Source organism: Dreissena polymorpha, chromosome 7 (assembly GCF_020536995.1).
Source record: "Dreissena polymorpha isolate Duluth1 chromosome 7, UMN_Dpol_1.0, whole genome shotgun sequence".
Classification (NCBI taxonomy): Eukaryota; Metazoa; Mollusca; class Bivalvia; order Myida; family Dreissenidae; genus Dreissena; species Dreissena polymorpha.
This window is the reverse complement of record NC_068361.1, coordinates 1,719,162-1,744,969: the sequence shown is the minus strand read 5'-3', so window position 1 is coordinate 1,744,969 and position 25,808 is coordinate 1,719,162. Positions and strand designations below refer to the sequence as shown.

Sequence of the window (25,808 nt, the reverse complement as noted above, 5' to 3'; positions counted from 1 at the left end):
AACACAGATTCACTAAACATTCAATTAAAAACTCTAGCCCGTTAAACTGATACTTACAACTGACATAAACTTTAAAATGCGGCTCAGAGTCAATGCATCCCTGTATGTTAGAAATTTGTCCCTTCGAGTTTTTGGCTGAAACTGTATCGCGCTACCAGAAAAGGAACCGTGCTTTACAGCAGAATGCGGGTATTTCATTCCAGTTCTAGACGTGAGTGTTTAACATAAAGAACAATAATGCTTTATAGTGAAGCTAGCCAATTCTTCCAGCGATATCCCAATTTGTGCCTTGGAGCTCACCAATTGAACATATTCCCCCAGTCACATGCAAAAAAGACATTCATAAATGACAGGCTAGCTGGATAACAAATCATTGGACATCAAAACACAAGCATTGCTGTATTGGAATCGCTTATACGGTTTGGTGAAGTGTAGTTCAAGAGAAAAAAACTGTCTGCTCATTGCAAAAGTGCGTTTAGAAATGGACATTAATGCTTTAGATGCACATAATAATAACTGTACGATGTGGATTGTATTACTCGGATCTTTGTGTGCAACACGTGAAAGTAACATCAAAATATCCACGTTAAGGTAAGTTTACAAAACTGCGTAAGCTATGTAGTTAAATTTACGTTTTGTTTTGTAGAATAATCAACTTTTTGCGAAATAATTTGAATATAATATTATATGATATAATACATTTTGCTACATGTATAATAGTTATTTGTTTAAAATGTTATTTGTAATTATGTTATTGTATTAGTCATACTACATTATTGCTAATATTTCATTGTTATTACATTATTATTATTATTATTATTATTATTATTATTATTATTATTATTATTATTATTAAATTTAAGTACCAGCACATGCATAATTAATAATATCATTGTTATTTTGTTATTATTCAGACTATATTATTGCTCATATATTATTGTTAAATTATTTTTTAAAGGGGCCTTTTCACAGATTTTGGCATGCATTGAAGTTTGTCATTTAATGCTTTATATATTGATAAATGTTATAATAGGATCTAAAAAGCTTCAGTTAAAAACAAGAATAAAATTACAGAAAGAAAAAAAGTAACCCCCAACTGGGCTCGAACCACTGACCCCTGGAGTAAAAGTCTATCGCTTACACCACTCGGCCATCAACGCTCACACAATGTCAAGACTCAAGAGTGTTGATTTTTAAACTATATATAAACACTTTTCGTAGTATCACAAAATATAACGACAACAATAAAACTCTCCAAATTATTCAATCGTTTCGCGTTACAACGCTTTATACTTTTCAGGTTATTAAATCTTCAAAAGATGCATATAATGGATATTTTAGAGCATGGTAAATGGTCAGTATTTCTGTTTCCTCACAAATATCATAACTACAACGAACATTTGCGATTCTGATACAATTATTTTTAATGTTGTCAATTAACCGAAATGTGAAAAGGCCCCTTAAATATTATGTTAATTTATTTCATAAATAACTGCGAATAGAGATTCTTATTGATAATGAAGTTTTATAATTTAAAATATAATTTGTTCCGTTCATAAAACACTTCGTGCATTACAAATTGCTCCCCATAATCATAGCAACTTTGCTAAGCCTCTTTCCTAAAACATGATTATGCTATCGAATGGAGACCAACAATATAAGGAGGGTACCGTGTATAATACTAGATAGAGCGCGCTGGTATTTTATTACAGCTTCCACATGCAAAGGTGTTCATAACGAACAATACTGTTATGTCGCATAGCGGACCATGTTTTGAGAGATATGCTTCCATTTGCGTCTTTCTGGCTCATCTACAGAACTCCAATCTTAAGGCCACAACAAATTGATGATTTGTTCTATGGATTTTAGCCAACCAGAAATGGAGCGAGCGAGCGAAATAAAAATAAATTTATTTTCATTCCATTTTTTTTAAATCGCAGGCGAGCGAAAAGCGCAAAAAAATAATATTGTTTATATAAATTGATTCTACATTTTAAAATAACACATATATTGGTCTAATTTGAGTGCTAAAAAGACAAGTATACATTCTAGTACACATACTAGTTTTATTATATATATTTATAACAATAGCAGTACAACAATAAGAGGGAACAATTCGTTAATCAAATTAATTTAAACAAGCAAATTTGTTGAATTGATATCCCCCGCCAATATACTTCTGGACACAAATTTTTTCTGATAGGATGGACAATGCCAACGTGCATCATCCTCTTATCCACAATGTGACATATATACCCATACCAAGTTTCAATGAAATCCGTCAAAGCACTTCCAAGATATGGCTCAGGACACACACACAAGCATTTTTACAAGATATAAATAAAGGGCCACAACTTCATTATCATCCAATGGTGTACAATTCCATTTGGCGTGCATCATCCTCTTATCCATATATATATTCATACCAAGTTTCAATGAAATCCGCCAAAGCACTTTTAAGATATTGCTCCGGACACAAAAGCATTATTTCAGGATACAAAGGGCCATAACTCCGTTATTAACAGATGGTGTGCAATGCCATTTGGCGTGCATCATCCTCTTGGACTTTATCATCATATATTTGAAAGCATTGTGCTTACTGTTAATACTAGGATTAGGAAGGCGCTCAATGTTTAATAAACTCGACAACTTTTTTGTCCAATTCCACTGCGACACTAAATATAAGTTGCATGTTAAATTGTTAATGTTCGACATATTTATTTTATCACTACCGCCTAGTTTACCACAATTTTTTTTACCGCATTGATGCATTCTGGTGATATTTCGCATCCCGATGCAGATGCTGCTGCGAGGAACAAAGCACGAAAATCATCAGTAATGCGATGATTGCAACTGGCGGAAAAAAATACGTTTCCGTAAACATCTTTCGCTGAAACAACGAGGCAGACGGACGCCGCCATTCTTTACCATAAACCAATAAATATCGGTAAGCGTTATAACAGTTTATATCGTAAAATACGTAGGCTGAATTAAACTAAATCATTGAACGAATATGTTCGGAGCACAAATTGTTGCTGCGGGCGCAAAATAAAAATAAAAATATTTTATTTCGTTTAAAGATTTTTAGGTGCGGGAAATCCATCGAACATGTAACCAATTTGTTGTGGCCTAAGGCAAAAAGAGAAATTCAGATATTGAAAACCAGCTAGAACACAAATTATTGGAAATATGTGTCACATGTATTACTGAATTTGAATCTTTCTCGCAGGCTTGTGTATTTTGGTTCTAACGAAACATAGTCTGTGCTTTTTACAAGCGCGTTAGAACTGCACTCGGTGGCTAAAACGAATACGATTAAAAATTTATGTACGATTTTGATCTATAAAATACTTGGATATTATTTTTGTAAAATTAGTAATCGAAATTTAAATGTCGCCTTTAAGGTAAGTTTAAAAACAAAATATTGTGTGTATGAAGCTAATCACAATGACTTTAAATTATATTAGAATTATTATGCAATATCTAATATTATTTCCTTTAACATTTATTTTTATTTTTTATTCATAATAGATGAGACTGAGAGAAAAGGCAAATACATAAATCACAGCTCATTTGCAATCTCTTATGATCTTCCTAAGTCTCTTTTAAGAACTGTTGAGTAATCATTTGGAACGAAACAAGCAGATTCTAAAATTTAGATATCTGTGAATAATGCATAAAATAATCCATTACAAATTAAATTTTAAAACGGAAGAAAAAAACGCGTACTATTGACATGGGTATTGGCATACGAAAAGTAACGATACACAAATATAAATGCATACACAATAATCTTGTTGATTGCTTTTTAAGCGATTTGTTTAAATGGCTTTGGTGTGTTCTTTATGACGATGTATGACTTACACATAAAACATGGCCATTATAGACTGTATTTAACGAAAAAGCAGTCAAATAAAAGGTATTTCTGTACGCAGATGGACATCTATTGTTTATATTTTATTTTCGCCACGGTGGATGTAAAATCAATCCCTTGCCCATAGTTCTTCCTTATATGAACACACTTGCTAAACAGATAGTCAACATGAACACTCTATGGTATCGATATACGGGAAGAAGCCGAATTTCAGATTCGCGTTAAGCGCCGGTTTGCATGTAATCAACATCCCTTGGACAATGGTGTGCTTCTGGAAGAGTTTAAGCTGTTATTTTAACATTTAAATTCCATCTAATTTAAACGATGACTTTTTTAAAGTTTCATATGGCTGGTTCTGCAAATATTTCTTGTCATATTCGCATACATTCAAAATTACCCACGATCAAGGAATGACAGTGTTTTTTTTCAATGAATGAATTGTATTCAATTCATGTCAATATACGTAATATATGATAACTCATGACATGTAGTAACGCCTTTGCCTGTCTGACATGCCGGTCGGTCGGTTGGTATAGCATGCTGCATATGTGCTATGAGACGAATGTGGACGCTTATATCAGTGAGCAAGTTTTTTGTATTGAAAATAAGTATCATAGTTTTCTGCTTATTAGCATAAACATGTATTTGTATTTTCGTCGAAACAACGTGAAGGTGTCAGAGGTTATTTTGTGTATGACTCGAGTTTGTCAAGTTATTTGCACTTGAAATCGTGAAAAGTTTGGATACATTTGAGTCTTGTTCTGAGAAAACTGGACTTAATGCATGTGCGTAAAGTGTATAAAATATAAGGGACGACACTCTCCGCCTAAACTTGATTTTCGGTAAGGAGGGACTTTCTTAAAACTAAATATACCATAAAAGCGGAAAGTGTCGTCCCTGATTAGCCTGTGCGGACTGCACAGGCTTATCTGGGGCGACACTTTACGCACATGCATTAAGCCCAGTTTTCTCATGACAAGGCTCATTTAATGCTTGTACATGTAAACGTTGTGTCGCAATCAAGTCCTATAGTTTTTCTGCGCATCAACATGATACTACACAGGTTTGTTGTTTATTCTATGTAGAAGTGCAAGACGTTTCATTTTCTCATGCATACAAACACATTCTTTCGAGAGTTGCATGCCCTTGAAAATTGGCACATTGTAGATACCCAAATAATGGTACACGTCCACTTTGTGTCGCAATCCGTTGTCTATGTGTGAAAACAAAACTTGTTGGAAGAGTTGTTTATACTATCTTGTTTTTTTTTGTTATTTTGCGCTATTCGTTGCAGAATATTGTGCCATTGTATTAAGGCAAAATTTGGATACTTGTTTACGTTGAAATAACATTTAAGTGACAGGCTAGAAATCTCGTACTTTGTTGTGAAGCAAAAAAAAAAAGAGGAAAACCATGATACGTGATTTTGGTGTCGAAGAACTTAAGTTTAATATTTGTATAAACCTTGATCATGTACGAAGTTAAGAAGTAGTTCAGCGGATGAACGTAACATTATCATTTATTTTTTATTTAGAAAATATTCTATCTGAGAAAACGGCTTTATATTGCGAAAGCAGCACTGTTTTCTCAATCAGGACAAGCTATGCTTTCAAAATCATATAAGCATCGAGCCGAATCAGATTTGTGCATAATTCGTGTAAGTGATACAAACTTAACCTACAGCAACATATACATAAAGAGCAGGTGGTATGTTATTTTATTTTTTTGGGCGTTCTTCTACGAAACATTCGTGGATTTTATTTCACTCGAACACTTTTAGCAAATCGAAAGACACAAACGCACATTGTGGTATGAATAGAAGTTGTTGCTGACTGGTGGGCTACTCTAAACAGAACCTCCACCCCACCGCCTCGATTTCCACAACTATAGGCAACAAGGTAGAAACCTTGAATACGTGGACATCTGATGTGTTTCAGAGACATACTTTCTATGGAAATAGCACACACACATGCGAAATTAAAACCGAAATCTACAAACCATTTAACTCTAACTTGTTTTCGTAAATATATCTGATTTTGCATTAATTACGACATGGCAATCTTGAACATCGAGACCCGAAGGGAGATTGATAACACCTGACGCCGAGATCTTGATTGGTATTCATAAAGCTCCTAAGGTTAAACTTCTTTTGCTCTTTCATTTTGCTGTCTTTTTTCATTTAATTGGTTTATTTAAGTGAATTTTACATAAAAGAACAGAATTTTGGCATATTTACAGCACTAAAATCATTAGAAATTCAATAAAAAATGAATTTTAAACATTTCCCTTAAATAAAGCTTATGAAAAGATTTGCCGCTTGAGCTTTATGAAAACCAGCCCTGGGCGCAGATTCTCAGCAGATGGGAAATACCTGGAGACAGCTGGAGAGTCTTGCCTGGAACCGAGACGCCTGGAGGAAGCTAGACGGCGGCCTACAAGGGACCACAAGCAAAGATGAGAACATATTATGATCTCATTTTGTTTAGATTGGACAAAGTGTGCCATAATAAACACATATTGAAATATATCTGTTGCAGCCATGCAAGCCAGTATATTCGAAATTGATTATATACAAGTAATTTTATATGAAAACTCTCTTGAAACCGGAAGAGTGAAGTAGACTCGAGTGGATATTTCTTTAGATAGAAAATGACAAATATGTGTACGTAAATGAACCCACATATTCTAGGAATAATCGATGCGAAATACGTTTAATGCTGGGCCTCTATTGTAAGTAATTTATATGTTAAGTGGCCTTCGTGCAACAGTAATATTCAAGTGTACTTTCTTCTAGGTATTTCATTCATCACATTTGCGCATAAATACTGTTTATCTTTATAAGTAGTTTGTCCCAAGTTGTTTTTAATTTAGACATTTAAGTTTAAAACGAAAAATTCATCCTAAAGAAAAGAAAATTTAAATTAAATAATCCATTGTTATTTGTTGAAAAGTGTCGTATTTTGGATATGCTTTATAACCTTGGGCTTGGTAAACTTTACCGAGGTTTCATGTTTGAGCAACTGAGTCAAACTGTTGTCCAATCATTTAATCGTCAAGGCAAACGAATTGGTAACGAATAAATTAGATACAACTGTCAAGCATAATGAACATCGTAGTTTTATTCTTTCAGGTTATTATTTTCATGGGCCGTCCTTCTGCCAGGCGCATTGGGGTTCGAAGCATTCCAGGCCCGTATCCCCAATGGTGACCGGATACCCCACCATTGCGGCCATTTGCGGATGTGGGCGGGGCTTGGTCACGTGAATCCAAGCGGTGGAGGAGAACTAAATCATTTTGGGAAAGATTTCAAAAAAGCAAACTTTGTAAGTAATAAGGAGTAAATATTCAGAAAAAATTATGAAGACCGATTGGACAAATGTTCCATTTGACTAGCATTTATTTATACATATCATAATTGTAATATGTTTCATATGGTTTTCTTTCAAAGTTGATAACTTATATTAAGACAATGTTCTTTCTCGATAAATGCCGCATTAATTATATATTTAATTGGGGGCTTTTACATGTGTGTGGCATTATTATAGTTTAGCCTTATGACAAAGTAAACACACGATTTAATACATGATTCATTTAATACATGTTGATTGGGCCAATCGTTAAGTCCAGAATGAACATGCCTGTATTATTATTATCAATTTAGCACTTACTGAAAATTATTCACCTATTTGTTGTTACTGGAACGCTTAAGTGCATGCATCACATGTTTAAACCATTTATGAAATGAAGACGTCTTCAATAGTTCTCCTGAGCCGTATTCATTATCACACGTGCGTCAAGTGTCTTCGATTTGTTGGAAGATATGCGTTTCACATGCAATTGTGTTTAGCATCGCTATTACTTTATATTTTCGGTTAAAATTTGCATCACGTTTGAATGAATTATTTCAAGGAAGGAAATATGTTTAAGCGAATTTCATTTTTAGTTTTGTCAAAATGACAATGCATTACAACTTAAATTGTGTTCTAGATGTAACACTGGTTACATATTGTGTTCTGTAAATGCACTTTATCTTGGTGGTGATTTATTTTATATACTACTATAATAATCACATTCTGATTTATGTTTATAAACAGTACCATGTTTGATTATATGTCCATTATATCGTACTGTTAGTGTTACTTTTATAGAAAATATCGATTAAAGTATGGCGTTCGTGTAATTTTAAAGATACTAAACATTTGTTTCAAATCACGTTTATTGTAAAACAAATCCATTGTATTAATATGTGATTTAAGGACTTTGCACGGACAACTGCTCAAACGAAAAGTCAGTACAGTCAGTCATGAGCATAATCTAATATTTTAAAAATATCAAATGAAAGTTATATATGTCTAGTATACATAAAACAATATTAAAACGTTTTCAAACGTTTTGCAACTAAGGGCGAAAAAAATTCAGCTCATATCGGTGAGGAAATTAAAATATACCACTCGATGCTGCTGTTTTGTAAAGACTAAATGCAAGGCACGTTCCGCAGACGAGCCGTAAAGGAACGGGGTTGCGACTCCCAGATATTAACTATCTGCATATATTGCATCATGTTCACCATAGAATGTGTAATGAGCCACTGTTATCTGATGCGCAACCTGGTATCAGCAATAAATGACGTCAGAATAAAAAAATGCAGCCCATGAAGACAAGATTGCCACCTCCCATTTTCACCTTTGATAAAGCATGCATGTAATGTGCAGAAACCGCGTCTATCTTAATTATCAGTGCCACGCATGTGATCTTGTTTACGAGCTTGTTTTCTCCTCGTCATAGAGTTTGAACACTGCTTTACGTGAGGTCGCGATTAAGGTGGTTCCAGCACATGTGCATGTCAGGAGACCAATGTATAACTATGTTAACTTATTATGTATTTATCAAATTCCTTATCAAATGCATGCAGTGTGTGCACACTACACTAGTTTTCTGCCTATATATATATGCAAACATGCATATTGGTCAATTGTCAACAACCACATTTCTCGATTGACGTCTTTGATATCTCGTGTCATATAGACATGGACCCGTCAGCTATGCCAAATGGACTCGGATGGTGACGGATTGGCAAATGGCGCGGAGGTGGGTGACCCCGATTGCGTCTGGTCGGCCGGACAGGTCAATCCAGTCAAGTCAAATCCCTCCCACCCAGGTACGAACAAATGTGCCATTTGCCTTTCGTGTGTATGATAAATGATGTCAATGATCGTATTAGATAATAATCTACGTTGATTTCCTGATTAACCTGAATGTTAATGGCCTACCAGTAGATGTCTTCATTTTACGATAAAATGTGTATGTGCTTTACATTTGATACAGGTATAATTATTATTTTATTGTTTTTTTAAGTTGTTATAATTCGACCGCGATAAATTTGCCGGCCTAAAATAGTAAAAGTAAATAAACAAACACTTACAGTTACTGTAAAGAAAATCAATATAATTTTACTTTTAAAAACCTCGTAGAAACCGGGAAAATAGCTATGTTGGTTACAAGGAGTGCGTTATGTTGGTTACAAGGAGTGCGTTACATCCGAAAATGTTTGTTTTTTCATCTTAAAATAGTCATGTTGAATTATAAATCATTTTTTATATTTGTGTGTTCAGTTTTTTTAATGCGCACTTTTCTGACATGTTTATCAAATACATATATGTATATCATGATTTATTTCCAAAAACACAAAACTTTTCATCGTTTGCGTCTGTGTCGTTTTTTTTTGAATTCCATTTTATCATAATAATAACAAGTAACGTTATTATTTACAAATGTTAAATTAAACTAATATGTATAACATAAGATAGAACTATCCCCCAATATGTTTACTGGATACAGTAATTAATGCTGTGTGACCGCATTAAATGAACAGTTCACGCGGCATGAATGTACCCGTCTTTTTAACTGTTCCTTCAAAAAGCCTACTTCACAAAAAAGAGCCATGCAGCCTTGACCTTTAAGCGAGCAATATTGTTTTGAATTAGACACGCCGTCTTGACATGATGTTTATATGTGACGTTTTTTTGTGATCCCACAATGAATGACACACTTATGTGATGGACAAACACATGTAATTGGACAATGTTTGTTAGTCCGGTAACTTTATTATTTACAAATTTAAAATAAAAAAAAATATATATATAACAATAACTAGAAATATCCCTCATATTTTTACTGGACGGAGCAATTAATGCTGTGTGACCGCATTAAATGAACAGATCACGCGGCACGAACGTACCCGTCTTTTAAACTGTTACTACAAAAAGCCTACTTCACACAAAAGAGCCATGCAGCCTTGACCTTTAAGCGAGCAATGTTGTTTTGAATTAGACACGCCGTCTTGACATGATGATTATATGTGACGATTTTTGTGTGATCCCACAATGCATGACAAACTTATGAGATGGACAAACACGTGTAATTGGACAATCTCCACGAAGAGTTGTCGTTCCTTGCTCTCACATACAATCTCTGCCACCACAAGAAAATCCTACCAGATATGGTAGGATTTTATTGTTTTTGTTTAGGTATTATATTATGAAAAGTTGTTTCATTTTCTTTTATATTTTGAAAATAGTGTTCACGATAGGTTCATGATAAAAAAATAATTACCTTATTCGAACAAAGGAAAAATAACAACGGTGAAATTATTGTACCACGTGGCTCGTTTATCATCACGTGGTTGGTAACGAAGGCAGGGATTTGATCCAGCTATGCTGATTCTAGTCAAATCTCTGTGCGGAGGTTGGTACTTGGACAATCATTCTATACATAGATGGTGACGTCACTACGTTATTGTCAGTAAGACCGGTGTGACACAATGCTTGGACAATAGTTAAGCGCTGGACTACAACATATCAATTGCTTTAATAAGTTTTTAAAAACCGTGTATCAAAAAAGTCAACAAAAATAACGAGTATAAAAACTATTTTTAAGCACTCTCGCATTGTTTGAACGTCTACGTTATACAAAGCGTTTTGTTTGTTCCGGTAAGTTCATTTTAAGGACATGCAAAGTATCACTTACAGTATTTTACTACTCAAGTAAAAAATACAACCGCAGCTGCAATAGTTCCGCTCTAAATTGAAAACGATACAAATTACATCCAACGATCGATATCATCCTAAAACACGTTGTCATCTTACATCAGCTGCATGGTATAAACAACTTCATGGCATATATATATAATCGTCTGGTTTGAGAAAACTGGGCATAATGCTTGTGCGTAAAGTGTCGTCTCAGATTAGCCTGTAGCACAGGCTAATCAGGGACGACACTTTCCGCTTTTATGACTTTTTTCTTTAAAATAAAGCCTCTTCTTAGCAAAAATCCAATTTAGGCGGAAGTGTCGTCCCTGATTAGCCTTTGTGGACTTCACAGGCTAATCTGGAACGACACTTTACGCACATGCATTATGCCCAGCACATGCATTATGCCCAGTTTTCTCAGAACACGACTCATATGTTCGTCTGGTTTGAAGCATCCTTTATAGTTGCAGACAGAAACATTTATTACAACTCTGTAATTTAACATAAATAATTTACAAATAATGTTGACATTTCTTGTAATTGCATGGACGTATTCGTATCGTAATTGTTTGTTTGAGCCAATTAAGCCAAGAGGCACTTGTACACATGGATTTATAATATGCCTGCCAGCCAGCAAACGTGGGCAATGTGGTTCTCGAAAACTGATATAAACTACCTACAAGAGAATGAACAAATATTAATTAAAAAAACGACAAAACAAGAGAGTCAGATTTATTCCTTCAGCGTGACTTATTACAAAGCTGGCATGGTTTTGTGCTCCGTGGCTCATATTTGATTAAAATATACAAGATAAGTATTGATGCAAAGCATCAAAGGGCGTCGGGAATTTCAGTGTAAAAGGCACTCAATGAAGTTACATGGAACGATTTTTTTTTCTACTGTAAATATTAATAAATTGACCGATTATATTAAACAAATTAGAAAAAGATACTTGTAAAACCATTATCTATAACTTTGTGTTATAACCCCCAAATAACCATTATTTATGATGTTGTGTTATAACTCCCAAATAACCATTATCTATGATTTTGTGTTGTAACCCCCAACTATTTCATAGTTCATTTTATTTACATTGGTTTCCTTTTTTTACTGGCATCCGTGTGGAGTTTTCATTAATGGAACAGAACTGTGTAGGTTTATAAAAAATCTGCTTCATCTTGTAAGCGTAATTTCATATTTTTCTCAACTTCAAGGGGAGATGATTCTGAACTTATGCTTACGTTGCTCATTTACGATAGGGGTTGAGTACTCATTGATATGAAGACACTGTAAACGTTTGAAAAAAATTGAATGAAAACTGTAAATTGCATAAAGAAGCTGCATTTCAAAATACTTTGAAATTCAGTAATAGATTATAATAGATTTATTGCTCCGATATTCATCATTTTAATAGGGTTCGAGTAATACTGATATAAAACACTTAGCAAGTTTGGAAAGATTCAGACGAAAGTTGTAAAATCTTTTAAACAAGTTTAAATTGTTTATTTTGTCAAATTTAATAGAAAAAAATTCTGGACTTATTGTCCCGATGTTTCTCATTTTAAATGAGGTAAAAATGCGCATTGATATGAAGGCACTGTAAGTTTGGAAAGAATCTGATAAAAAATGTTGACGTAATCCCCTAACCAAGCAGTTTTTCACTTTGATTTTTAAATTCAAAGAGACATAATTCTGGACTTATGGTCCAATATTGCTCATTTAGAGTTTGGGTTGGGTCCTCATTGATAAAAAGACATGTGCAAGTTTGGGAACAATCGGATGAAAATTTTGGACTTCGAACAACGATTTCAAAATTTCTCAAATTCTAAGGAAGATAACTATGGACGTAATGGTCGGATAATGCTCAAGGGCCCATACCACCTGGATAGTAATACGTGTCGCGCTTCGCGCTCTATATTTGGTTCTTAAAAAAAACTCCGAGGAGTGCTTGACTCTAGGGAAACGGGTTGCTGGGACACAGCTCCTCCTTGATAAGCGTCTTCTTCCTTTATCGCAACTCATTGTTAAAATCAATAATACGTGTCGCCTTTCGCGCTCTACATGTGGTAGGGATAGTACTTAGGGCCTATGATAGACAACCATAAAAATACATGGATAATAGATGTGTTGTTTGCATGTATTTGTTAATATAAAAACACTTGTATTTTTTTTATAAGATATTAAAGTGATGTAAGAAATTTTAATTAACGTTGTCACCACGCGGCATCCATTAATTTTAATAATAATGTCCAATTGTATTAAAATTGATTTTAAAATGTCTACATAAAGTAAAGCCTTATTATATTAATCACCCTGACTGAAAAAAATGTCAGCCGCCGAACTGTTCCGTTCTTGCCGGAACCTGGAATGAACCGGGGGCCTTTAGATGATTGTTGCGTAAACAACTTCCGTCTAACGCTCTCCCAACTGAGCTATTCCGGCTGACATTCACTTATGTACTGCTATTTGGTGAAGTTGTGTATAGCGATCGTTATTATATGTCTATTAAGAAACTAATACATTGTACGTTTTCGTACCACTACGCCTTCCAATAAACTTGCTTGCGCGATAGGTCGTCAAATATCGTACTTCATTTATTCTCCACTAAATAAGCAAATAAGAAAAACCACAAAATAAATATATTTTGATTATGTTTTGTTTTTATACAAAACCAGAAAGTTTCGTGGATTTGCCCAGTCCTGGGATCATTCCCCTGTGATCAGTTGTAGATCAGTTATTAATTAAAACAATTATCGTTGCATTATTGGCAATAAATGTTGTAATAAATGTAATAGGCACAAATGCAGTACTTATTTACACTAATTTACACAAAAAATCACCACTATGCAAGATATTCTTACAACAAAAAAATATACATCGATCTGTAAAATAACTTCTCCTCCCATAAGCGAAAGGAAAATGCATTACATACTAGTCGCCGATCTCCAGAGCGACGCCAATAAAGACATTTCACATAAATTTCCAAAATCAGTACGCGATTCGATTTATTTACTATTTGCTAGCAAAACTGTGTAATGAAGAGAAAGAAAACTCTTCCAAATTTATAAATAAGATAAATTATGTTGTTGTTTTTTTTAAAGATTTTGTTGTGTTTGCTTTAGTGTCAATATTATCAGGTGAAATATAACGCACTGTGAAGCATACAAATGGATCAACGAACTCAAAGTATAGATGCAACTTGGCTTATTTGAAATCATAGACGGCCATACAACTGTCTGATGGCTGATTTATATTTTAATAATACTTCGGCAGTTGATTGATAACACAGTGTATCATTTGAATTATAGAAATCTGTAATACATTTCAAGGACACTGGGGCGTTGGTTAATTGTGTAGTATGTCTACATACGTGTGTTTATAAATAATATTGAAATGTTAGGTATACTGAAATAGAGCCATTGTTAAACAAATTTGATGTTGTCTCTTTCTTCCACAAAAATTACTGCAAACACTATAGAATAGTTTGGATAAATATGTCAGGTATGTGATGTAATATTTAATTTTCTCAACCGATATCTTTCCAGGAATATGTGAACCGATTGAGTCCAGTCATTGTCAACATTTGAACAAACATTTTACGCAGGATGTCCTGAGCTGTCAGAAACGCAAGGACTGCCAGGCGATGAAAGAAAAAGGTAGGGACCATGGCTTACATGAACCTGACCTTCAGTCATTTGAGCCGGAGACCATGGCTAACATGGACATTAGCTTAAGTCATTTGAGCCGGGACCATGGCTTAAATGGACCTTAGATTTAGTCATTTGAGCCGGAGACCATTGCTTACATAGACCTTAGCTTAAGTCATTTGCGCCGGAGACCATGGCTTACATGGACCTTAGCTTCAGTCATTTGAGTCGGGACCATTGCTAACATGGACCTTAGCTTCAGTCATTTGAGTCGGGACCATTGCTAACATGGACATTAGCTGCAGTCATTTGAGCCGGAGACCATCGCTTACATGGACCATAGCTTCAGTCATTTGTGCCGTGCTCTTGAGAAACGGGCTTAATACATAATTAGGGACGATATTTTTTCGCCTAGACTAGATTTTTTGTTTAAAAGAGTATTCAATTCAATGAAAAATTCCATAAAGCGGGAAGTGTCATCACTTATTAGTCTGTGCGATTTTCACAGGCTAATCTGGGACGACACTTAATGTACATACATTAAGCCACGTTTTCTCAGAGAGAGAGAAAGACTCATTTTATTTTAGTTTAGCTTGGACCTATCTATTTTAGCTCGATTGCATCGAAAGCCCAAGGCTTATTGAAACGCACTCGAGTCCGTTTCGTGGGCTTAGAACCAGTACTTGGTGTCTTTGGGGGAGATCTAAAGAACGCTCCGACAGTGGGGATCGAAACCGTGATCTCCCGGTCGCTAGGCGGACATCATAACCATTTCACCACGGCGAACTTATTTTATTTTGTATTGTATTGTACATGAAATCAAACACTTGTCTTGCATAAGTGGCAAACGAATGTTAACAAAAGTGCTTATCCTGATAAAGTGTCTGGCCATTCAGCATTCCTATTTTACATCCGCATCATTCCGACACTTTCAGCTTGCATGACACAGGGCCGTCAGTAAGCTTTAGCCCTACCACATATTGGTATTTGGGAATTGTTTATAACAATTAATGTCAATAACCATTTAGTTCGTTAAGTTTTATTTTAAAGTATTCTTCGTATACCCCAACAGAGCGTGTAAGAAAAATGGATTTATTGCGGTTTTATTTCGTATTAAGCAATTACAATACATGATATAAAGATGTACGACCAGGAGTATACTTATTTAAAAGCTATTTGTATAAGCCCACTTGCATAGAATGTTTTGTATTTTAAGAAACGCTTCGGACCGTTTCACGTAAAAGAACCACGTGCACTTCTTTGTATTTGGAAAGCTCGTAAACAAACTTCAAAATCTTTCATAATTGGATCGAACTATAGACCTCTCTGTCACACAAAGCGCACCTTATCATATACACAACTGCGACCCGAACGATTATTTATTTGCAGATATCGCAAAACAAGAAATACGCATGCCGGGAGTTAGTCTCCCAGCCCAGGAGACTACGTACTTGTGCATGCTGGTTGAACTTCCGGTCAACGGTACCTTCCACGTTGTGGCCTCTGCGCCCATCCTTGACTCGGCCCTTGTCCATCACATGATCCTGTGGGGTTGTTACTATCCAGGTTAGTAGGATAGCCCGTACCTGAATTGAACATTGGTATTTAATGAATATGGGTCGCGCTCTGGGAACATCGGGCATGATGCATGTGCGTGGAGTGGCGTCCCAGATTCGCCTATGCAATCCGCACAGGCCAATCAGGGACGCCACTCCGCCTAGACTGTTGTTTTGAAGACACTTTCTTTAAAAGAAACATTCCACACACGCGGAAATCGGACTGTACAGATTTATCTCTGACAACACCTTACGCACATGAATAAGCCCGGTTTTTCAAGAACGCGGCTAAATTATGCATATAATGGAATACACTGTTCAACTTATTAATATAGCTTCAAAAACAAAATTAAGTGATTTTATATTATAATATTATCGATCTCATATTGCACTTTACCAGTTAATACACTATTTGCGAAAACTTTTTCAGTCGGACCATTCGTGATCAATGTAAAATGTTTCTCTGTACGTAATTTCGTCCCATGGGTGTACTGTGTCGAAGTTTTTCAGAAACCGCGTAAGTCTATTTTGAGCGATATGTCGTTGCATTTGAACGTTGGCTTCATGACACATTCGGGAAACATCCTTGATGTGATATCCAATAAGAATACACAGTTATGTTCGTTGAGAAAATCCGGATGATAATTGATGAAATCAAAACTGCGTCTAGTTGAGACATGAACCTCGTGAACATATCGTGTATTTTAAACTGCCCAGAACATACATTGCCCATAATATCATGCATCCGGGAAAATATTTTCTGAAATACGCGTATTTATAATCAATTCACAAATCGCACGTATGATGATATCTGGTAAAACATATCTGCAATTTTCCTGAGTGACACACATTTTCGTCTCCTGAAAAATGACAAAATATGGCTAACGGGGTTTTTAAAAAACATCGACTGCTATTAACCCATTTATGCCCAGTGGACTCTCCCATCCTTCTAAATGTGATCAATTGATTTCCAAAATTAGGGATGTCTAGTATATGTATTTCTATATTAAGACTATTTCTTACAGAAATTCATTTGAGCAAACAACGCAGACCCATGCGGCGTCTCATCTGGGCCTACGCTGTTTGCCAAGGCCTTTTTCCTAGACGCTAGGCATAAATGGGTTAAGACACAAGAAAGAAAGAAAAATCGCAATAAAGAACACCGATGCATTAATGAAATGTCGTTATGATACGCTAACATGTCTAAGCAAACCGTTTCGCTACTGAAACAAGAAATATTTCAGTAGATTGTATTAAACAAAATGCTATAAACATTAAACATTATATTTGTGCTTAAACATTTTTATTTCAGTTGACGAAAACGTAACAGAGAAGATAGGTAATCGATTCCCGTATTTTGTTTCTTCCCTCATCACATGAATTTATGAAATATATGCTCTTTACATTTCTAAAACAAAAACACACATGACTAGATCACAGTTTATTTGTAACAGAATTGCATGTCCTTTGCTCTGAAAAGCCAATTTGCGGAAAAAGAAAACAACTTGCCATTGGAACTACTTAATTGGTAATATGAAACGTTGTCGCATTTTAATCAAAAGAAAACAGTTCATTTACTGGTACAAGTTGTAAAAACAAGCAATTAAAATCCTCACGGTCCGGAATAGAATGACATCATACAGGACAAATTTTGCTTATGTCCGTTTGTTTGCATCAATAGAAACCATTTTGTAAATATAACTTTCAAGTAATGAAGAAAACAAACAGCGACCGACACTTTTAGAGGAAAGTTAGTTTTTTGTTTGTGCATCTTTCAACAGGGGAGCCGTACGCCTGTGGAATGACCCCATGTTCACATTGCCAGCAGCCGCTTGTTACGTGGACCTATGGACTCGAGACGGACTGCCATGCACAAGATGCCGGTCTAAGGATTGGACAATATGGTGCTGTACTTGCGGCATTGCAGGTACCGTGTGTGGTGCTGTACTTGCGGCATTGCAGGTACCGTGTGTGCTGTACTTGCGGCATTGCAGGTACCGTGTGTGCCGTACTTGCAGCATTGCAGGTATCGTGTGTGTTGTACTTGCGGCATAACAGATACCGTGTGTGGTGCTGTACTTGCGGCATTGCAGGTACCGTGTGTGCTGTACTTGCGGCATTGCAGGTACCGTGTGTGCTGTACTTGCGGCATTGCATGTACCGTGTGCGCTGTACTTGCGGCATTGCAGGTACCGTGTGTGCTGTACTTGCGGCAGTGCAGGTACCGTGTGTGCTGTACTTGCGGCATTGCAGGTACCGTGTGTGCTGTACTTGCGGCATTGCATGTACCGTGTGTGTTGTACTTGCGGCATTGCAGGTACCGTGTGTGATGCTGTACTTGCGGCATTGCAGGAACCGTGTGTTCTGTACTTGCGGCATTGCAGATAACGTGTGTGCTGTACTTGCAGCATTGCATGTACCGTGTGTGCTGTACTTGCGGCATTGCAGGTACCGTGTGTGCTGTACTTGCGGTATTGCAGGTACCGAGTGTGTTGTACTTGCGGCAGTGCAGGTACCGCGTGTGCTGTACCTGAGGCATTGCAGGCACCGTGTGTGCTGTACTTGCGGCATTGCAGGTATCGTGTGAGCTGTACTTGCGGCATTGCAGGTATCGTGTGAGCTGTACTTGCGGCATTGCAGGTACCGTGTGTGCCGTACTTGCGTGATTGCAGGTACCGTGTGTGATGCTGTACTTGCGTCATTGCCGGTACCGTGTGTGCTGTACTTGCAGCATTGCAGGTATCGTGTGTGTTGTACTTGCGGCATTACAGATACCGTGTGTGGTGCTGTACTAACAGCATTGCAGGTACCGTGTGTGTTGTACTTGCGGCATTGCAGGTACCGTGTGTGGTGCTGTTCTTGCGGTATTGCCGGTACCGTGTGTGCTGTACTTGTTTGTATGTGTCTTATTCAGAGAAAACTGGTCAAAATGCATGTGCGTAAAGTGTCGTCCCAGATTAGCCTGTGCAGTCCGCAAAGGCTAATCAGGGACGGCACTATTCGCTTTAATGCTATTTTTCATTTAAAGGAAGTCCCTTTTTACCGAAAATCTAGTTTAAGCGGAAAGTGTCGTCCCTGATTAGCCTGTGCGGACTGCACAGGCTAATCTGGGAGGACACTTTACGCACATGTATTTTGTCCTGTTTTCTCAGAACAAGACATATATGGTTTGTGAAGCATATTGTAGAGATGTTGTATTAATGAAAGTGCACACTCCATTTTATCCCATTATATGAAATTAATGTCGGGTTAAATCCATTCGAATTGTAAACATGAGTACATACATGTATTATACAAATTAACAATGGCCATGGTATATGAAAGGTTCGGCGTATTTCACATTTTAAACAAGCAACTTTTTTCAGTGTGAAAACAAATATTTGCGGGTTTAAAGTTGTGAAAATGCTTAAATTTTGTCAAAGCCTACGATAAGGCAACAATTCCAACATTCATTCTGGTCGACTACTTAAATGCCCACTGCGTTAGTATATGAAGTCGCTTTTCTGCCGATATTCAGTGACTTAAACAAACGAACAAAACGTTCAGGGCATTGAGTTAGAAAGAGTTTAATACTCTGAGATAAAACATTCCTACCTAAATGCATACCATTTTGTTAAATATACGTCAAGTAAACACATGTAGTAGAAAATCAAGTTAAGAAAAATACTTGACGAAAATAACAACTCAACAAAATCGACGTCATGATTAAATTAAGCATGCTTGTCAATAGGAAAAATCCAATTGGCTATGGTTTAAATGTTCGGAAAATTCCCTGTTTAAGAAAAGTGAAATAAATTGGCTGTCAGCAATATTCCTGTTACTTCATAAAGAAAGATTATTACCGTCAGAACGTGCATTTTCCTTCTTTCAGGTCCATTATCATAACCCTAATTTGCTGTCGGGCAAGACAGATACTTCGGGCATTACCATTTATTACACTCCACATCTCCGTCAGTTTGACGCATCCACGTTCATGGTCGGTCAGCAATACCTCCACATACCGCCCCGCAGCAAGAACGTCCGGTACAACCACACGTGTCCCGGGATGTGCACCGCCGAGATGTTCAAGCAGCCCGTGTACATAACTAGGGCGGCAAATCATATGCACTACTTGGGTAAGTATACATGAGCCTTGCCCTGGGGCTTAATGCATGTCCGAATAATGCCCTCCCGGATTAGCCTGTGCAGTCCGCACATGCTAATTAGGGGCGACACTTTTCGCTTTTATGATATTTTTTGGATTAAAGAAAATCTCTTTTTTACGAAAATCCAGTTAAGGCGGAAAGTGTCGTACCTAATTAGCCAGTGCTTAATACGCAGGCTAGTCGGGGACGACAATTTTCGCACACGAATTAAACCACATTTTCTCAAAATGAGGCTCATTTGCATTTTTTTTCTGAGCTGTACGTATGGCCTACTCAATAATTGACTGAAGAATACAGAAAATCACGATTCGTCTACAATTTGATTTGTTATGCCAACAGTTCTTTTTACTTGTGGTCAAACTTAAAGTTCCTTTTCAGGAGTTGCCCAAACGATAACAGTCATTCGAAACGGCCGAAAAGTATTCGACCTCACCAAAGATGACAAATTTGACTATGACAGGCCTGTGTTTTACCAGTAAGTCACTTAGTTTGCTTGAATACAATTAAACATGGGTTTCCTTCTGTGTCAATAAGTACACTTGTACAACTTCAAAAACTGAACTATGCGTTTCATGTAAATTGAATTTTCCAACATTGTCGAGTATCGCTTCAAAAGGGCAATGCGTTGACACTTTGCGTTCATAAGCAAATCAACGCCGCATTTGACCTAGAACGTATTGCAAAAGAATGTTACGAATACCTTGCAAAAGTACTACCTAACATATGTTTGTCCTACAAAGTCCTGAAATGTTCCTTCTTATTATTAGAGATTTTAATGTCTTTATAAATTGGTTTTTTTTTTCAAACTGAATTAACGACACGTCTTTGCTACCATACCAGCAGAGTTTACTGAGTTAAAACTGTATTCCATTTTCTTGCAGCTTTGACCCTCCGATCAAGGTGATGCCGGGTGACGAAATCGTCACTGAATGCGTTTACAACTCTCAACGTAACACCAGTACGTATTTCGGGGCCGGAACTTACGACGAAATGTGCTACGGTTTCTTGACGTACTACCCACGTCAGGACTTCGAACCAACGCTTTGTGTGGCGTGGAAAAGCGTCCAGAGATGCATCAGAAAGTTGGAGGCGTTCAACGGCATGTACGGTGAGTGCAACTGGAAGCAGTTTGTTAAACATTTGCCGCAAAATGTTTCTAAGGTACTTGCTTATGACACGTGCGGCCAATTCCAGCAAGAAGGGGTATGTAGTTGGAAGTGTAGTTTAATGTCACGTGACTTACTCTCTCATGTTTGCCTTCAAGGGGATATGGGAGAGTTATTGATTGATTTTGCAAAAATGACTCCTTATGTGAAAGTGCTTACAACGTGTGCCAAACATAATGCTAGAAATTCCTCATCATTCATTGTATGTACCGGTTTACATTTATGGCTGACGCTATGTATATATGTGATGCATTTGTCGGTTTTCTTTTAGGTACATGATTTCAAATATCTTTGTGCATTCATCTTTTCCAATGTACAAGAAATGTGGTGTGTGTGTGTGTGATGTGTGTGTTTTCATTTTTAGATTAACATGTTAAACATTTCAACAATACATGTTAAGGATGTTTTGTTATTGATACAATAATGCAATTGTGTATTTTATATAAACACACCTATACCTTTGTATTTAATATTCATTTCTTCAATGAAGAATTTGTGCCATGCGTAGCTATTCATCGTGTATGTTCATGCGTGCATAGACTTTTTCATTTCACGTTTTTCACATTGTTATGAAGTATTTGCAAGTGGTATATGATACGTGATTTTCTTCAATTATTTAGGTTGTTTGGTAAGCATGTCGTTTGTACCGTATAAACATTTGTAAAACTACGTCTTGGTATAAATTTGAATGCGTTAAAATGAAAGTCTCGCGGTTGCAGTTGTAGGCACATATAACTGGACACTCCATATACAGACATACATGTCGTTCGGACGTTATTGAATGTGTCTGTGGTGACTCAATCGCGTGAAGGGAATGGAAGGAGTGGGGGTAAAGCTTTATATGGTTTATTTTGGCAATTTTGGGTTTTCTTATGCTTGTGTGATTGTATATTATTCTGTATAATATAAGCTGTCAAACAGTAATTGTACACTGAGGCATCTGTGTAAATATGTATATCCGATGCCAGATATATGATGCTGAATCATTTTAATATCACAAACGTTTTGACGGGAAGTTCATCATATGCGATCAATACCTAAAGCGAATGTAATCTAGAGAACTCACATACAAGGATTCATGTATGCGAGTCTTATAAGACTGTACAGAGACAATCATTATACAAAACGGCCAGTAAACGTTGTATTTCAAACGGTATTATGTGTTTATTTTTTCTCTTTACCAAAATTAGACCAGCAACTAGTACTGTTATTTACGAATATTTCGTATGTAAGACATGATGATGATGATGATGATGATGATGATGATCACATAATAATATTGATTCATTTATGCGAGAATTATAAGATTGTGAATAGACAATCAGTATACCAAACGGCGATCAGGAATAAACTTTGTATTTAAAACTTTATTATGTGTTTGTTTTCTTCTCTTTACCAAAATTAGACCAGCAACTAGTACTATTATTTACGAATATTTCATATGTAAGACATACGATATATATGTCTACTTATTATCAAGCTTAAAAAGGGAAAGATAAAGAAGATGGTGAAAAGGGAAAGGAAGAAGATGAAGAAACAGAAAAGAATGAAAAATGATGAGTATGAGTATGATGATGATCGTGATGATGATGATGATGATGATAATGATGATGATGATGATGATGATGAGGAGGAGGAGGAGGAGGAGGAGGAGGATTACGATCGCCATGGTCGTAGTTGGCAAACTGATATACACACATGTATTACATTACTTGAAAAACGTTCATATTTTCAGTATATTCGGTAATAAAATTTCGCGATGTGAAATCGAAAGTACATCACGAAAATAGGTGACACACTTCAATGTAATTATCCAGTTGTGATATTTTAATCAAAATTAACTTATAATTGTAAAAAAACGGTATTTTAAAACTTTTCTTTCTTTCGTCAATCTGGTTGACGGTCCCTTTAAGAAGTTATTAGCAGTGCTTCATTAATGAATTTTAGTCTGTCGATAATGCTAAACCCTGGTCATTGTGAACGTAGAATATATAATTAATTTAGCAAACCATATTAAGAAACGTAGCACTTTACCCTGACATGTTCGTATGCACAAATCCCATTAACTATTTGATTTCGACGACAATTAAATATTTCAAATAGTGGGTATGTTAGGTAGTTCGTCCTATATACATGTACATACGTATAGCTCATAATTCTTCTTGATAAAACATAATTCCATGTACAAAAAAATATATCTCAAGTCTGTCTTTAAAATTAAATTCAATCAGCCTTAAACATCGTAACACACACACATAATTGTTACCATCGGTATCAATGTGCGTGTTGTTTGTGGATAAATGCTCAAAATAAAAAGTTGATAAAAAACCTGTCATCAAACCAAAAGCCGATGTTTTTGAATAAACGATTCAATCTATCTTACGGAGGTTCCACAGCTAGTCGGGGTAGCACGATTGGTTGATTAGACACGAGATCTATCCAATCGGTACCCCTCGCTGATTATCATTTGTTTGACGGAAAGGGCCGAGAATGTGCAAATGGAGATCTATCTTGCCGAGTGTTCCGGAGTTAGTCAATGTATATTTTTTCCCATTGCAAAACCTTAACACATTTTCATGAACCGTTGACGTGTTTGAAACTTGAATTAATATCATTATTCTGCGAGCACACCATATCAAGTAAATTGTTTAAATTGTCCCATCAGTGATATATGTATTATCTGTTTGTGGTTATTTATGCTACAACATAGTTGACGGTGCTAATTTTACCTATTAAAGTACCGCCTGGACATACCGTAACCAGTTACAATTTCAAGCGACGCAAAGGGTCAATAGCTGGAAGTTATGTTATTGCAACTAGAATTTTTATGTAAAGGCCGTACGGTGAAAAATACAAAAATGTACAACCTTTCTAATTTTTTTAGTACGTCCACTACAACATTCCAACGCTAATATAACATGACGAATACTTTTCATTACCAACATATGCAATTTTGGAACATGGTTTATAATAACCGGTTCCGTGATTTAAAGTATTTGTACACCATATAAACGCACATTTGTATGTCTTCGAAAAGACATCTTATAATTGTTTGATGTATCATTTTGGATGCAAATCGTACAATGTATTTTTATGTCCCCCAACACCATAGTGGTGACATTTTTGCCCTGTCTGTTAATTTGTTTGTTTGTGTAAACTTTAAAATTTGCCATAATCTTTGCAATATTGAAGATGGCAACTTCATATTTGGCATGGATGTGTATCTTATGAAGCTGCACATTTTAAGTGTTGAAAGGTCAAGGTCATCCTTCAAGGTCAAAGGTCAAATATATGGGTCAAAATCGCTCATTTATTGTACACTTTTGCAATATTGAAGATAGCAACTTGATATTTGGCCTTCATGTGTATTTTATGGAGCTTCACATTTTTAGTGGTGAATGGTCAAGGTTATCCTTCAATGTTAAAGGTCAAATATATGGTGACATTGTGTTTCATAAACACATCGCTTGTTAAATTATGTATTAAGAAGCACGTTTTTTCTACACCTTAAAAGGTATGAATACGGATGCAAAGTCGGATCTTTACATGTGTGTTTATATTTAGTTGCTTTGAAGGACATCTTAAATTGATGTGTCTGTGCAAGTATGTGTTCGTATGTTCATTGTAAACGTTTTTAACATGTTTGTATTTAGATGCACATTTTGAATATATCTTTATATGTATGTGTAATGAAATACATTTTTATTGATTTATTTTTAATGGTATGTGTTTGGATGCACATTTTAACTTGTGTCGTTTTATGAATGTGTTATGGAACACGTATTTTAAACATGTATCTTTATATGAATGTATTCAGATGAACATATTGAAGTGTTTATATTTTGTGTGTTTTGGTGATGAATTTCTAGTATGTTGTTTATTCACTTTCTGGACGATCCACGTTTTCATTTAGAGGATACTAAACGATCGTGACAACTTGTGATGATTGTTTTTGAGACACTTAAGTGTGGCGTTGTTGATTCAGAATTTCCGTGTGGATTGTGTGCCCAAAATACATTGAAATGACAATTCCTGTTTTTGTTTACATGAATTGACAATGTTATTTGCCATTAAATTGCACGATAATGCTGCTCTGTTTGATATTTACATGCTTGTTGATTTATTAAATGTAGCAAGGTACGTATGTGAAATAGATGCTTTGTTTTAAATTTACAATCCGAGCACAGTTTATTTTAAAAGTGATTTCGATGACTGGATATCAAACAATGCTATGATATTCATGTTTGATCTGCATTAAATCGTGCTAATAAATGTAAATGTGCATCCGAATATGCATTTAAATTGCAAAAGGTTTACTGGTTTCTTTAGTAGTTGCCTTATTACAATAATATTAGATAGGTTCTATATTTATTTTACAATAATTAGGTGTAC

General features: G+C 35.9%; 1 protein-coding gene across 1 annotated transcript; it reads left to right on the top strand.

Annotated features, from left to right (window-relative positions):
* Positions 1-340: 340 nt before the first annotated feature.
* Positions 341-22,756, top strand: LOC127838527 (dopamine beta-hydroxylase-like). The gene is made up of 10 exons (XM_052366325.1): positions 341-591; positions 7,005-7,197; positions 8,900-9,032; positions 14,448-14,558; positions 15,939-16,115; positions 17,418-17,444; positions 17,887-18,032; positions 19,977-20,220; positions 20,629-20,725; positions 21,132-22,756. The coding sequence occupies exons 1-10, from the start codon at positions 482-484 to the stop codon at positions 21,685-21,687; spliced, it is 1,794 nt and encodes a 597-aa protein (XP_052222285.1). The 5' UTR covers positions 341-481; the 3' UTR covers positions 21,688-22,756.
* The last annotated feature ends 3,052 nt before the right edge of the window (positions 22,757-25,808 follow it).

Excerpts from the sequence above, each read along its gene's own strand:
- LOC127838527 (XM_052366325.1), top strand. The coding sequence starts at position 482 with ATGGACATTAATGCTTTAGATGCACATAATAATAACTGTACGATGTGG. Across the intron at positions 592-7,004 it reads ATCAAAATATCCACGTTAAG|GTTATTATTTTCATGGGCCG; the intron begins GTAAGTTTACAA and ends TTATTCTTTCAG. Across the intron at positions 17,445-17,886 it reads AAACGTAACAGAGAAGATAG|GGGAGCCGTACGCCTGTGGA; the intron begins GTAATCGATTCC and ends ATCTTTCAACAG.